Genomic DNA, 14,823 nt, shown 5'->3' with positions numbered 1-14,823 from the left:
GTGCCCCACCTCCTTAGAGGTAAGGATTGCAAGGATCATTGATGCTGCTTTCTAAAATGTGGGTCTTATTTTTCATTCCTTGGATAAGCTTCTAGCTTTTGGGGAAATTCCTCATTCAGGTGATCTCTAAGCTAAACCTCATATTTCCAAGGAGTCACAAAAACTTTCAAAAGAGAAATCTAAGGCTCCCCAGGTTTGCTATAACCCTTCAGATGAAAGCCAGGTTCTATGGTTGCTTTTCTGTCATGATTCCCTGTTTTATTTACTTATGGTATTCTACAGATGTGTTTTTACCTGCCTATTGGTTTATATTTTTTTCTATGTTGCAAAATATTATACAACTATGTCATAAAACTTTCTATTTTTAGATTTATCTTTCTTTTATGTGTGAGTGCTCATCTTCATGCTTGTATGTGCACCATGTGTATGCAGGCATCTGCAGAAGCCAGAAGCAAGTGTTGGATCCTTTGGAACTGGAGTCACAGGTGGTATGAGTTGTCATGTAGGTGCTTAGAACTGAACCCAGTGCTCTTCACCTCTGAGCCTCCTCTCCAGCCCTTCTTTTTAAATTTCAGTAAGATCTAATATCTGGCTGTCTTCTCCTCTGGTCTCAGCTTATTTGGGGTACTATTATAAAATACCCAGACAAGTTGTAAATAACAGAAATCCATTTTTCACAATTATGAATTCTGGGGATCTTATACCAGGGTAAAAGCATCTATTGAGTTTGGTGAGGGCATCTTATATGTTGTACATCAGAAGTTTCCTGTATTCTCTTGTAGCCAAAAAGGAGAGAAGTCTCTGTTTTCTTAAGTTTTCTTAAGTGATAATCTCACTCACAAGGCTTCACTCTCATGACTTAAGATGTAATGTTCCAATGCTTATGTCCTAGTATTAAAAGAATACTGGGAGTTGGGATTCAATATGAATTTTGGACATACATAAATATTCAGTGTACAACATTATACCCATGGTCTCAGAAATTCATTTTCTTACCCATTTCACCTTAACCACTGCAGAGCTTTCAATTCCCGCCAGCGTCACCCTGTCACCTTTCAAACTTCAAGTCCAAGGACTCATCTAAATTTGACCCAAGTCAAATGTGATTCAGACAGTCAAAATTCTTTTGTAGTTATGACTTGTAAAGTGAAACAAGCCATTTATTTTCAAAATACAGTGGTGGGACTGGTCTTCAGTAGACATTGCCATCTCAACAGGAAAATAAAAGAAAAAAGGAGTGAAGTCCCAAGAAAGCACAAAAATCAACAAGGCAAACTCTACGAGATCTTCAAGTTCCAAAAGCAGTTCTGCTTGCCCTTACTCAAACTGTGCCCTACCAGACAGAAGCCTCCTTTCTTGAACCGCTGGGATGGCAGCAATGCTGGGTACAGTGTCGATGACCCTGTGGTTCTCTGTTGCGGTCCCACTCAGCATGCAGTTTTGTTTAGTGCTGGAGCTTACACTGCCATGCTCCTATGGGGCCGCTCTCTCCCACTCTCACAGCTCCCCTATGTGTTGGTCTCATTTTGAAATCAAGGCTCCTCCTTGCCTCCTTCTCCTAATGCTAGTCAGATTGGAGAATGGTGTGAATGGTAGCCTTGATGACCTTTGAGTTAGCTTCCCTTGTTTTAAGGGACACAGAATGTTCAGCTAATCATTCTGTGGCTTGTTTCTGCAAGGCATAGGCCTGCTGTTTTGTGTTGGACATATGTTCTGTCTCTTTTATTTTCAGTCCCAGTTTATCCTGGGATAATTCCTTCTCTTGTCCTGGCTGTTGCTACGATGGTTAATGAAGTTCTTACACTGCCTTCTTCATGCAGATGTATGTGTTTTGAGCTGAACAGTTTTCTGTGTAGGCCTTAAAGCTTGAGCCATAGACAGCACAGGATCCGCTCTGCATTTCCACCACTGTTAACCTGGAACAGAGAGAGTGGTATGTGACTTGTTTATGGTATCCAGACTTGTTTAATGAAGGATACAAACATGGAATCTTATTTGTAGGATTTGAATGTGGGGATATCAAATATATGTCACATCATTTTAGCACCATGTTTAGCCCTTCTAACTTACACACATCCAAAATAGAGCCAATTCAGATAATAAAAATAAAAGTAAAAATGTCTTTAAAATTGTTTTGTTGTTTTTGCTTTTGTTTTTTGAAACAGGGTTTCTCTGCTTAGTCTTGGCTATCCTAGAACTCTCTATGTAGACCAGGCTGGCCTTAAACTCACAGAGATCCACATGCCTCTGCCTTCTGAGTGTTGGGACTAAAGGTTTGTGCCACCACCACCTGGCTCTTTTGGTCATACCAGAAATTAATCACCTCAGAATTCTAAATTGTCTCTATATATACCTGAGTAAAAAAGCTTCAATATGTTTCTATAATGGTAAATATTTACTTTATAAATGGATGTAGAACTAAACTTAGAATTTATTGCTGTAGTGTTTTGTGCAAAAATAAGCAATTTTCCACAAGTAAACAGATTATCATTGTCAGATACAACTGACTAATACTCTAAACAAATCCCACAGCTGTACTGAACATGTACTTATATTTTGTCCTGGTTTTCTAAATAATCAGTGTGAGAATCATGTACATAATATTTATATTCTACTTGGTATTATATAATATAAACAGTGTATATAAAATATATAAATATATACAATTATACAATATTGTATTATATAATATATACAATTAATACAATATAAAAATGATTTAAATTGTACATAATTGTGCTGTGGGATGTTCTGTATGGCAAATGTGTTGCTCTGATTGGTTAGTAAATAAAACACTGATTGACCAGTAGTCAGGCAGGAGGAAGTATAGGCGGGACAAGGAAGGAGGAGAAGAAATCTGGCAAGTGGAAGGATGAGTCAGAGACACTGCCAGCCGCCACCATGACAAGCAGCATGTGAAGATGCCGGTAAGCCACGAGCCATGTGGCAAGGTATAGATTTATGGAAATGGGTTAATTTAAGATATAAGAACAGTTAGCAAGAAGCCTGCCACGGCCATACAGTTTGTAAGCAATATAAGTCTCTGTGTTTACTTGGTTGGGTCTGAGCGGCTGTGGGACTGGTGGGTGACAAAGATTTGTCCTGACTGTGGGCAAGGCAGGAAAACTCTAGCTGCATAATTGTCCATAGTCTACATGCAGATTCTATGCCATTCTGAATAAAGATGATGATCATTCATGGAATTCGGTGTCTATAGAGAGAGTGAGACTTTGGACTCAGTCACCCATGGCTACCAAGGGGTGACTGCATACACAATATTACTTGGTAAAAAAAATGAAAAGTATTTGTAATTTCCTCAACACACATCCACATATATACATATAAATAATGTGTATGTATATGCATTCATTCATATATTTGTGATGTGTGTGTGTGTGTGTGTGTGTGTGTGTGTGTATGGTGTATGTGTGCTGACACGTGTGTATGCATGCTAATGTGTGTGTTTTATTTTTGTCTTGACATTTGGAATTCCATGGATTAATTTAATAAATGAACTTTTTCTTCTTCTAAGAAAAAGCCAGAAGTAGAAGACTCAATAAATCAATAATGTCACTTCAGAGTGAAATTGAAAACTAAAAAGACAGTGATCTGATGTTATCCTCATTTAACGGGATGAATTTCTCTTAGGAATTTTCTTTGTGGGTTTTGATCCAAGCACATTAAACATCCATTATTAATTTTTAATTGTCACTATAATTGTATGTATATGTGGAGTATAACCTGATGATGTGATACACGTAAATGTCATGTACTGATCATATGAAGATATTTAGCATCTCTGGGGCCTCATGCATTTGTTATTTCAATTGTGCCATTATACAACATAGTGCCTACAGCTAGTAATAAGTTACATCATTTTTAAAATATCTGTAAACATGAAAACAGAAAGGGGGCTACTAGGGATGGAAGGATGTGGTGATATTGTGTCCCCCAATATATTGTGCACATTAATAAACTTATCTGGGGTCAGAAAACAGAACAGCCGCTAGATAGAAATAGAGGCCAGAAAATGGTGGCACACACCTTTAACCCTAACATTCCGAAGGCAGAAATCCATCTGGATCTCTGTGAGTTCAAAGCCACACTGGAAATAGCCAGGCATAGTGACACATGCCTTTAATCCCAGGAAGTGATGGCAGGAAGCAGAAAAGCATATAAGGCATGAGGACCAAGAACTAGAGCTGGTTAAGCTTCTAGGCTTTTGAGCAGCATTTCAGCTGAGATCCATTTGGATGAGGACTCAGAGGCTTCCAGTTTGAGGATATAAGTTCAGCTGAGAAGTTGGCGAGGTGAGGTTAGCTGTGGCCTGTTCTGTCTCTCTGATCTTTCAATGTTCACCCCAATACCTGGCTCCGGGTTTGGTTTTATTAATAAGACCTGTTAAGAATCATGCTACAGAAGGGTACAGCTTATTGTACATCAGTTTTATCTCCATAATTCTGGTCACAAATATCCATATAAAAATATGTGGTGCTTCATCTTCCTATCTATAAAATGAACATAATATAAGATCAATCTTTCTCAGCACTTAGCCCAAAGTAACCAATTAATGCTACTCTGCCACTCTCCCTGCACTTTAGGTTTCGGGTCTAAGTATTTTTTCAAACTCTACTAGAATACGATAATTCATCGGATTGTGAAAATGAAACTGACAAATGAGTGCTCATAGGGGCAGCTGAAGAGACACCCAGCTCAAAACCTGCTGGTCTGAGACTCACTGGTCTTGTGAGAGAGTGGAGCCATCTTCCCACTCCCAGGAGCCATTTGCTTCGGTCTGGACTAGTCCCATCCAGTGATACGACTTTACCAGCTTCAAGAAATCCTATCAGAAACCACAAGAAAAGTAAGATGAAACCCGAGACGCTCAGAGCATCAGAAACACAAAGCCACATCACTCACTTCCCACTTGGGGAAGGATGCATTGTACCGGGGTCAGTGTAATTCTCATTTAACCATAGGTAATCGCAAAGTATCTTTGCTCTCTTAATTTTTCTCTCTTTGGAGGTGATCAACAGTTGTGTGGTGTCTATGCTTACGACTGTGCAGCAGATCATTCTTCACATAGAAGGTAGGACAAGACATCAGGTATCTTCCTCCATTTGCTCCCTACCTTATTGCCTTGAAACATGACCCCTCACTGAAGCAAAAACCTTTTCAGCTAAGCTGTCTGGCTAGGAGCATTTGGGATCTACCTGTCCCTGACTCCAGTGCTAGGGTTACAGACATGTGCAGCAATGCCTAATGGGTGCTGTGGGGTTTGTGTTTGCATTCTCAAGTTTTCAGAATAAATACTTTAGCTCAATAAGCCCCCTCCCTAGCTCCTACTTCCTTAATTTTTATCAGTATTGTCTGGAGTGCATGTTAGAACATCTTCGTGCTTCTTGTATGTTCCAATACAATCTCCAGTGAGTTACCCACCTCATGTATTATAATTAAGTGGAATTAAATACCCGACCTGGTCCTCGTGACTGTATATCTTCAGAAGGCTGGAATTTTGAGACAAACAGGAAGCTTGACTCTGGTTCCAGTTTTTTCTCTCATTAAAAAAATGGTAACAGTTGTTTCTATAATATATCCAGTTGTTAGGGCATTGGCCACAGTAACCTTCTAGAAAGAGAATAGATTAACTCTATGATCACCTGACTATTGAAGCAGATTTTATCTGGGCAAGTTAAACACATCTCCTGTTTCAACTCTGAAATTCTCAATAATTGAATCATTATAATATAAACGAAGGAATGTCCCCAAACTAAGGGTTTTCTACTATTTATTTGTTATCTCTTCTTTTACTGAAAATAGATTCTTTTTATTTATTTGTTTTTCTTTTATTGAAAATAGATTTTTTTCTCATACAATATATACTGATTATAGTTTCCCCTGCCCTACTCCTCCTAGCTCCTCGAACCTCCCCTCCCATCCAGATCCATTCCTTTTCCATTCCTCATTTAGAAAATAACAGGCTTCTAAAAGATAACCACCAAATATGACAAAATAAAATGTAATAGATGAAGCAAAATCTATAATTTATTCATTATTGTTTCCACATAGGGCCTCATGTAACCCATTCTGGCTTTGAACTCTACACAGCCAAGGTTGGCTGTGAACTCTTGATCCTCCTGTCTCAACCTGTGAAGTGCTGGAATTAAAGGAATGTAATACCATGACTGGATCTTCTACTCACTACCTGGCCTCCACAGTTAAAAGCAATAAATTTTATAGTGAGTTGTAGACAAAACCCAACTATTTCATTTCTGTCTTTTGGATGCCTAGTACACATAGCTGTATGCAATTTGTGTTTAATGTTAAAAAGATTCACTCACCTCTTGAAGAAATTGGAACCTCATTGTTGCATAACACTGTCAAAATAATTATAATTTTTAAAAGTTAGTAACTTCTACTGCAAGCAAAAGTGACTTTTATGTTTGTTGAACAGCAGCACTATGGTTAAAAAAAAACACTTTCACTATTGCTACTGTGTGTTTCCATACTTCTGTTTTAGCTTTTACTTCTTAAACTGTGTGTGTGTGCCCATCTGCACGTGCCTGTAGGCATGTGTGTGAGGGCACCTGTGTGCCATGGAATGAGTATGGCAGTCAGAGAACAACTCTGTGGAGTCAGTTCCTCCTTCCACCTTTCTGAGATTTCTGGGGATCAAACTCAGGTTGTTAGGCTTATGAAGAAAGTACCTTTACCTGGCTGACCCATCTCTCTGGTCCCCACTGTGCTTCTGAAGTCTAGTCAAGGTAACACATTACACCCCACTGATTAACTTACAGGTTATGAAAATGGCAAACCATATCAGTGTGATAATAACGAAGCGTATTGCCATGGCTGCAGCAATGACTCGGCGAACGAACAATGGAGATACTGTCAAAGAAAAACAGGAAAGATCAAAGCAAAAGGCAGGCTAACGGACAACCCTGCTTCCGGTTTAGTATAAATGCTGGTATGCATCTTTATGAAAAGGTAGAGGAAGTGCTTTTTCTTAGACCAAGCAGAATAAATACTCTATAAATGACTTAAATATAAGAGTAAAAAATGTGGTAACCACTTCCACGAATCTTTTCAAGTTTTCTAAACTTTTTTTTCTTTGTTAGACAAAGTCTATCTATGTAGCCTCAGACTGTATACAAATTTGCAGTCTTCCAACCACAGATCCTGAGTTGTGGGATTACAGATCATACCACAATTTTCCTCTCTTAGAATAATTCACATCTCTCAATTTTATTTTCTATGTAGATACAAAAGTTATTAAATATGAATACTCATAATTGTGGTTTTAAAAACATGCATTTCAGATATTAGGAAAATATTCTATATGTTTTTTGTTAGGACAACATTCTAGGATCGTGCCATATTTTGAATATAAAGAGATGAAATTGCATAAATACTTGTATTCATTTTCACTGATATTTGCACCAAGTCTTTTACTAGACTGTTAGTTTTCTTAGTGGACATTTCAGTTGTATTTTAAGTCTCAGTGTTAGAAATGATAATATGTTTCATACTCACTTTTGAGTTCTTCTATAGAGGATTTTCTTCTTATGATAGCTAGTGTATGAAAAGACACGCCCTTGTTACATTTTCTAGTGACTGAAAATTTCAATACACAAAGCTTACACTAATTTTTACCATAGAACAGACAAATGAAATTCTCTGCTCAGTTGCATTTACCTCAGTAGTGAACATTATTTTCTTGTTTTAATGTATAAACTTAGTATGCAATATTTTTCTGTTTTGATTTTTTATTTCCTGTTAGGAATAAGTTGAGGAATTTTTACTTATGTTTAAATAATACTTTTTTATTTCTCTGAGGTCTTTGTTGTTTTTATCAAGTTACTGGCTTGTTCTATACTTCTCAGTTGGTGAATATGACACCATACCTTGTCATATATTTTGTATACATATGTTACAGATGTCATTTCCATTTATGATACCTTCACAGGGATGGAATTGCTTATTTTTCCCAGGTTAACTTGATCAAACTTCCCTTAATAGCTCATGCTTTTTAGATATGAATAAAATGCATTTATAATAATGTCACATATTTACTGTTATTTGGGCCATTTGATTTTGTGTGTGTGATATTTGGCAGAAATGAAATTTACAGGAGGCATTCTTTGTAGAATGCACACAGAAATTTTCTAGCAGTACTTATAGAATAAATCTGCATCTTGTCACTTATATGAAGTGCTTTCATTAGTATATTATGGCTCTACTATATATGTATTATTCATACATCTGCTAATCAGCCTGCCTGTTCCATACATGTGCAACTTTCTTACCTTCATAAAATGCTTGAATATTTAATAGTGTCTATCCTATAGCAGCATACTTCCTTTCCTTTTCATATTAGTATGAGTATTATAGCACTTTACTTATGCCTTAAGACTTTAAATGAAGGGCTGGAAAGTTGTTTCACCAATTAAGAGTGCTTTACTTCTCTTCTACAGGCCCTGCGTTCTGTTCCCAGCTCATAAACAAAATCTTTAAAATGAGCTTTTCAAAACTGTGACACTTTTAAACTATGGTGTATTGACATCTAAATAGAATCATTTTAACTTTGTACACATATAAGGATTTTATTTGTAAGGTGATGTCTTTACCTTTGAATAGTTTCTATTTCCATTTTGTGTGTTTTATTCTATGTTCATGAGCAATTTGAAGTAAGTAATAGAGTCATTTCTAGATTACTTTTAATATAAAACTTTTTTTTTACTTTTATCTTTAATCTTTGTTCAGATAATTATTTGCCTTATACTTTGTTTATATTTTATTTAGAAAAGAATTTGATTTTCATTTGTGTCTTAATTTTTGTCAAGCCTACATTCAAATTCTATTACTACCAATATTAACATTTAGGAAGTATCGATTTACAAGTTTTCAAATATTTCGATTAATATCTTTTACAATTATAATATTTTTGCTTTAAATTCTGATGTGATAAATATTACATTTTTACCTTGTCTTGAATAGTAATTTAACAATATTGGAACAATGTTCAACAATGGCAATAACAGCATTTTTGCATTTTAATAATTATATTGAAATGTCCTCCTGACATTTTATAGTATAATAAGGGATGTTTTTATATAGTCTATGTGTCTATACACTCACATACATACTAAAAACAACATTTATGTTTATTGAAATTTGAAGACCAAAGTCTCATAAAATGAGACTTTGTATTAACTTTTATTCAGTGTCTGTTGAACATCATGTACACAACTACGTAAGCATTCACTTTGGTTATTGCATATCACATGACTGAATCCCCAAATTATCCCTTTAAAATAACTTTGGTTACTAATTTAATTTTTAGTTTTTAATCTTTCTCTTTAAATGACTTATTCCATCACATTTTTGAAACAGTGTCTCATGTAACCTAGCTGACCTTGAACTCTGTCATTGAGGACAACCTGACTTCCCACTTCCCTTGCATCTACTTACAAAGTCCTGGGTTGACAGGCATGTGTGACCACACCAAGCTCAGGTTTTCTCCTTTGTAAAAACCATCACAAATTTTACTCTGGCTTGAAAATAGTTTGAGTACGGATTGTCTCCACTACATTCCGAAAGATCTCTGAAAATTGCTACAATTTATTGCTTCTATCATGCTTAACAAGATAGTTGGATGGTTTTTAAGTTTTCTTTTCTATGGTTTATTTCTAGATATTCTTACTTAAAGGTAGACCACCCCTTAAGTTCTCCTTTCATTTGTCCTTATGACAAATTATCTCATCACCTGTAACTTGATTTTAATTCCTAATATTATTTTAGAGCAAATACAACTTACTTCCCTGGGGAGGTAAGAATGAGTGCTGTCACTGACAATAGCATGGTTTTTACATTCACATCAGTCCATCAGGAGGAGACAAATGGAACCCGAGACTTACCATTCTCTCTGGGTTGCCTGGTAGGTAGTGCAGATCTTTGTTTCGGCCACCCTTGAGAAGCACCCCTCTTTGTTGGTTTGAGTTTGTAATTATGACATTCGTTCATCTCTGGAGAAAATATTTCAAGCTGACACAACTCTATGGACTTTCTGCCCCTTGAAGAATAAGTTTCTACCTTTCAGTTTGTTTTTCTATGGATATACTTCCCATGAGCATCCTTTTAAGAGACAGCACGAGTTTTCTTTTGCTTTCTGTTATCTCATTATTAAGATGCTTATATTTCATAACATGGATATAACAATCTTCATTCCTTGCAGAATTAGCGTCAGCAAAATAATATGTACTTTTGAAGTAAACCAATTCACAATGTAAAATGAAATCTGACATCAAAACAAGCTTTATATAATGAGAGGAAATAATATAGGAAGGCAAACCTAATTATACCATACACACAGATGTAATAATGATAAACAGAAGTAATTCAAAATCTGTATTAAGTTTCCTACATCACAGAAGATAAAAGGTGAATCCCCAGCACAATATCCTAGGGACATTATAACAATTAAGTGAAATGTGAACTTGGTATCAATAATGATAACTGCATACAAATGGTAAATCTAAAGTGCCAAATTTCTTGAGAGTCAGGGACACACAAAGGCCTAAATAGTAGACTCCAAAGTCTCAGAATAAATATGAATAAATATGACAGTCTTGCCTTTGAAGAAAGCAAGTTAAACAAAGCCATTTAGCTGTTTTCTTGAAATTTCCACCATTAATTGAATCATTTTGTAAAAGAAAAGACAGTATCCATATTCTTTTAGGCTTAAATATTAGCCCTAAACATTGCTTGCACATAATTCCATTATTAACCTGAAGAAAATAGTACCAGTTATTATGTTGGGTGAAAATTTTGAATACCAGACATACTCGGCATAATATTGTTTATTTTCATGATGTTAGAAATTATGAATAATTCATAACACTTTTAGAATAATAAGCACTTTCAAATTCTATATCCTAAGTGTTGCATAGTCTAGAATTCTGCTCAGGTAAATCCAGGAGTCTTTACTTTTTGATTGGTAGAAAAGGAAATAAAAATCCACAGAGTCCTTGGACTGTCCCAATTTAAAAATGGAAAGCTGGGAAAGATTGATTAAAACTCAGCGCTTTTGACTTCAAGTTCTCATGTCCTTTCATTATTTCAAGCTATCCTGTTATAAATGACTTCATAGTAGATAAATGGTGAAGTAAATAGGAAAACACTTTTCACATTCACAAAAACTAAATTTTAAATAAAATATAAACACAACATGAAATAAATATAATGAGAATAGCAGTAAGTAGATTCCAATGCCTTCCATTGTTTTGTATTACAAAGCAGTAAACTTATACGCTTACATGCACATTATGTACCTGGGCTGAGCTGAGACTTTCGATCATGAATTAATGTCATTGTGTGATGATTATGACACATTTATTTCACAAACAGATCCAGGTTCTGGTTTTTGTTATTTAGTTAAATTTTTGCTTTGAGACAGTGTGTCTCTATGCAGCCTTGGCTATCCTAGAATTCACAACATAAACCAGGCTGGCCATATTTACTAAAGATAGCCTGTCTCTGCCTTCTGAGTGTTGCAATGAAAGACATGAGCCACCACTCTTGGCTCTCTGATCTAATTTCTGTAATGCACAAAGGACTCTTGAAAAAATAAGGTAGAGTATCAGAATATTTTTCTGATATCTTTGTACTGAGATGAAATATTTTTGTTGAACAAGTAAAATACAGAAAAAAATCCTGTAAACATGAAATAATAGAAATAACAAGATAAGGGGAAATTAATTAACATTTAATTGTAAAATAAAGACTCATTGTTTCTAAATACCATAAAAACATAATAAATATTTTTAATTCACTTACATTGAGATACTTAGTTAAAAATATTTGGCTTCCTGATGTTGAACATCAGCACAAACAATTTTCTGTTTCTGTTTTTATTTTGTGATGAATTTTTTTTGTAAGATAAATTCATGTCAGATACATGAATTTCTGTGATACATTTTCTTGTTATCTTTTAGTAAATTAAAACTTCTGTCTTTTCATGAGTGTGGAGCTGTGTTATCTCAGAAGCAAAAGCACCTTCCATAAGATGTGAGAATTCTCATTCAAACGTCAGCCTTCTAATCCCCAAAGGATATTTTGCTTAAGAGGTAGGGCTTATTATCTCAGCAATACAACTCCTTACTCTTCAGTAGACATGTCCTGATTATGAACACTGGATACTGTGATAAGAATATATCAATAACTCAGACAAGAAAAACACTCTTTTCATTCAGAAATTCTACTCAAACACTTAAGCTAGAATTACCTTATAGTGTAAATAATTATAGAACTTTCCTAACTTGACATAAAACTTTTATTTCCTGGAAAACAGTTGTTAGAAACACATGCATAAGCATGTACACTCACAGACCTGGGCAGAGAGGGTAGGTCCTGTTTCTTGTGAATCAAAGCCTTCTACTCAACTAGAAAATGTAGCTTTGTCCCCAGAAATGAATTGGAACAGAAAGTAGAGATGTCTGGGTAATTTCTATCTCTGAGACTGATAACGTAGAGGTTAGTCTCTTCTTCCTGTAATGAAACATCATAAAACCACAACACTTTTGTATTTCCTGTGCACACATAGTTTGACTTATTTGGTGAGTGAGTTTTGATCACAGTTTGTGGATAAATGTCATGCCCTAACACTATTTTAGGGCTTGAAAATTATTATTTTAATGGTAAGAAGTAGCATGGAGTTATATAAGATGGAAATCAAAAGTAAAAACAATGTAAAACATGATTTTCAATCTCTGTTTGAAATTAAACAGAGAAACAATAAATACATTCATTATCCACCCTGTGCACAAGCTTTGGTTCATTTGATTGGGATCAAGTCTGCTGCATTGTGTAAGTTGGAACCATGAAACTATTTTTCCTGATCACACATAGAAACACACACACATATATGTTATATGTATGCTATGGAACAATCATTTTGTACACTGAATATTTGGTGTTCTCATTGGCTTAATGAAGGGTTCAATAGCTAGGCAGGTGGAGGTTGGGTGGGACTTGTGGACAAAAAGAGAGAACAGGGAAAAAGAAGAGAGGAGTCATGAGGAATCACCAGCAGACACAATGGAAGCAAAGAGATGAACTTGCTGTGCTAAAAAAAAAGGTACTGCCACATGGTAGAGCGTAGATAAGAAATATGGGCTAGTATAAGTTGTAAGAACTAGTTAGCAATAGGCCTATGCTATCAACTGAGCATTTATTATTGCTAATAAGTCTCTGTGTAGTTATTTGTGAGTGAGCTGGCAGGAAAGACCTGACTGGCAGCCCTGAGAAGAAAACTCTGACTACAAATGCCATTTTAACGTGAGACACAAATTTCCACATAAAACCCGAAAAAGTTTAAAAAAGAAGTTCCAAACACACAAAAATGGAGGTAAATGTGGCTTCTTAGTCTTACAGTCTTATACCGGTCACAGCACAGAGACCTGTCTTCTGGCAGCTGCCTGTGAAATGGAGCCAGTAGCTAGCCATCATGGTCTAGTGCCATGCACTAAGCTAAGCTAAGCTACACCTAGTGCTTACATAGCAGCTTAAGATCTATCTCATGCAATCAGAGAACACTCCAAATGATTAATAAAGTCAAATCCAGACAGAAGAAACCTCTAAGCAGTTACGGTGTTTTTAAAAATGTACATAGACTTATAAAGAAAAGGAGAAAGGGTCTAGACAGTCATATAGAAATAATAGTTTACAAATAATAAAGTCCTTAAAAATGAATAAAGTAAAAAAAGCCAAATAACAATGGAAAATACATGAGAGTATGAATCCTATATGTTATTATGTTGTCTTTATTATATATTTTTATTATTGATGAACAAGCAATAGCTGCTAAAATACACTGGATTGTGGAGGTTCCTGAATTAAACCAACCTAAATATTTAAAAAATGTTTTGACTTCCAAATATATGTCAAAGGTTGTGTTGCTTTGGAAAAGAGATTATGCTTTTGTTCCCACAGAATATGAAAGACTATGGATTCATTCAAGGTTGAAGATGATTGGTTTTGATTGAGGAAGGCCCCCTAAAAATCCTTGCTACAGACATAAAGAAATAAACCTAGAAAAACTGTGAGACACATGATGTATATTTTACCTGCTCAAAAATAAAACAAGGGCCGGGCGGTGGTGGCGCATGCCTTTAATCCCAGCACTTGGGAGGCAGAGGCAGGTGGATCTTTATGAGTGCGAGGCCAGCCTGGGCTACCAAGTGAGTTCCAGGAAAGGCGCAAAGCTACACAGAGAAACCCTGTCTCAAAAAACCAAAAATAAATAAATAAATAAATAAAATAAAACAAAATATCATCTTTCTGGACTTATGTACAACAGACAGTGTATATATGTATTAATACAGATATGTATGTTATCTTTAAAAGCTATTGTATTTTCAGTGCAAGGGGACCAGACATCATTAAAAAATGATAGCCCAGATGATCCAACATTTCAGAGCAACTTTTTTGCAGTTTTCTAAACGTTATATATCCAGAACATCTTCAAGACTGCTGCCTGAGATGATCCAGCCTCACAGACTACTCTAGCCAAGATTTAACTATTATCCTAATTTTCTCAAGGTTATGCCAATGATCCCAACAACACCCACAGATAATAGAAAGCAGTCTAGTAAAAGCAATACTCATATTCCCAAAAGATGAGTTATAGATGTTTGTCATCATTTAAAGTGGGTGGTGGTGGTGATTATTGGTTATAGTCAGAAAAAAAGCTAAACAAAGGAGTTAAATTCAAAGATCTCTTTCTAAATTAAAAAAGGGGGATATGATATAGAAATTAAGAGATAA

General features: G+C 35.5%; 1 protein-coding gene across 3 annotated transcripts; it reads right to left on the bottom strand.

The window, feature by feature from the left end:
- Window positions 1-697: 697 nt before the first annotated feature.
- Window positions 698-12,525, bottom strand: Klrk1 (killer cell lectin like receptor K1). 3 transcript variants are annotated; one of them, XM_028881478.2, is made up of 8 exons: window positions 12,389-12,525; window positions 9,918-10,072; window positions 7,534-7,572; window positions 6,796-6,888; window positions 6,342-6,377; window positions 5,477-5,628; window positions 4,740-4,843; window positions 698-1,916 (listed from the first exon to the last, which is right to left on the bottom strand). In XM_028881478.2, the coding sequence occupies exons 2-8, from the start codon at window positions 10,021-10,023 to the stop codon at window positions 1,799-1,801; spliced, it is 648 nt and encodes a 215-aa protein (XP_028737311.1). In that variant the 5' UTR covers window positions 10,024-10,072; window positions 12,389-12,525; the 3' UTR covers window positions 698-1,798. The 3 variants fall into 3 exon arrangements, with proteins under 3 accessions (XP_028737311.1, XP_037059973.1, XP_037059972.1); XM_037204078.1 differs by having other exon boundaries at window positions 699-1,916; window positions 5,477-5,625; window positions 9,918-10,025; XM_037204077.1 differs by having other exon boundaries at window positions 699-1,916; window positions 9,918-10,025; window positions 12,389-12,524.
- Window positions 12,526-14,823: the final 2,298 nt, after the last annotated feature.

The sequence above is a fragment of the Peromyscus leucopus genome, chromosome 3, assembly GCF_004664715.2.
Source record: "Peromyscus leucopus breed LL Stock chromosome 3, UCI_PerLeu_2.1, whole genome shotgun sequence".
Taxonomy (NCBI): domain Eukaryota; kingdom Metazoa; phylum Chordata; class Mammalia; order Rodentia; family Cricetidae; genus Peromyscus; species Peromyscus leucopus.
Note: the sequence above shows the minus strand (reverse complement) of the source record. Positions and strands in the feature narration are given on the sequence as shown.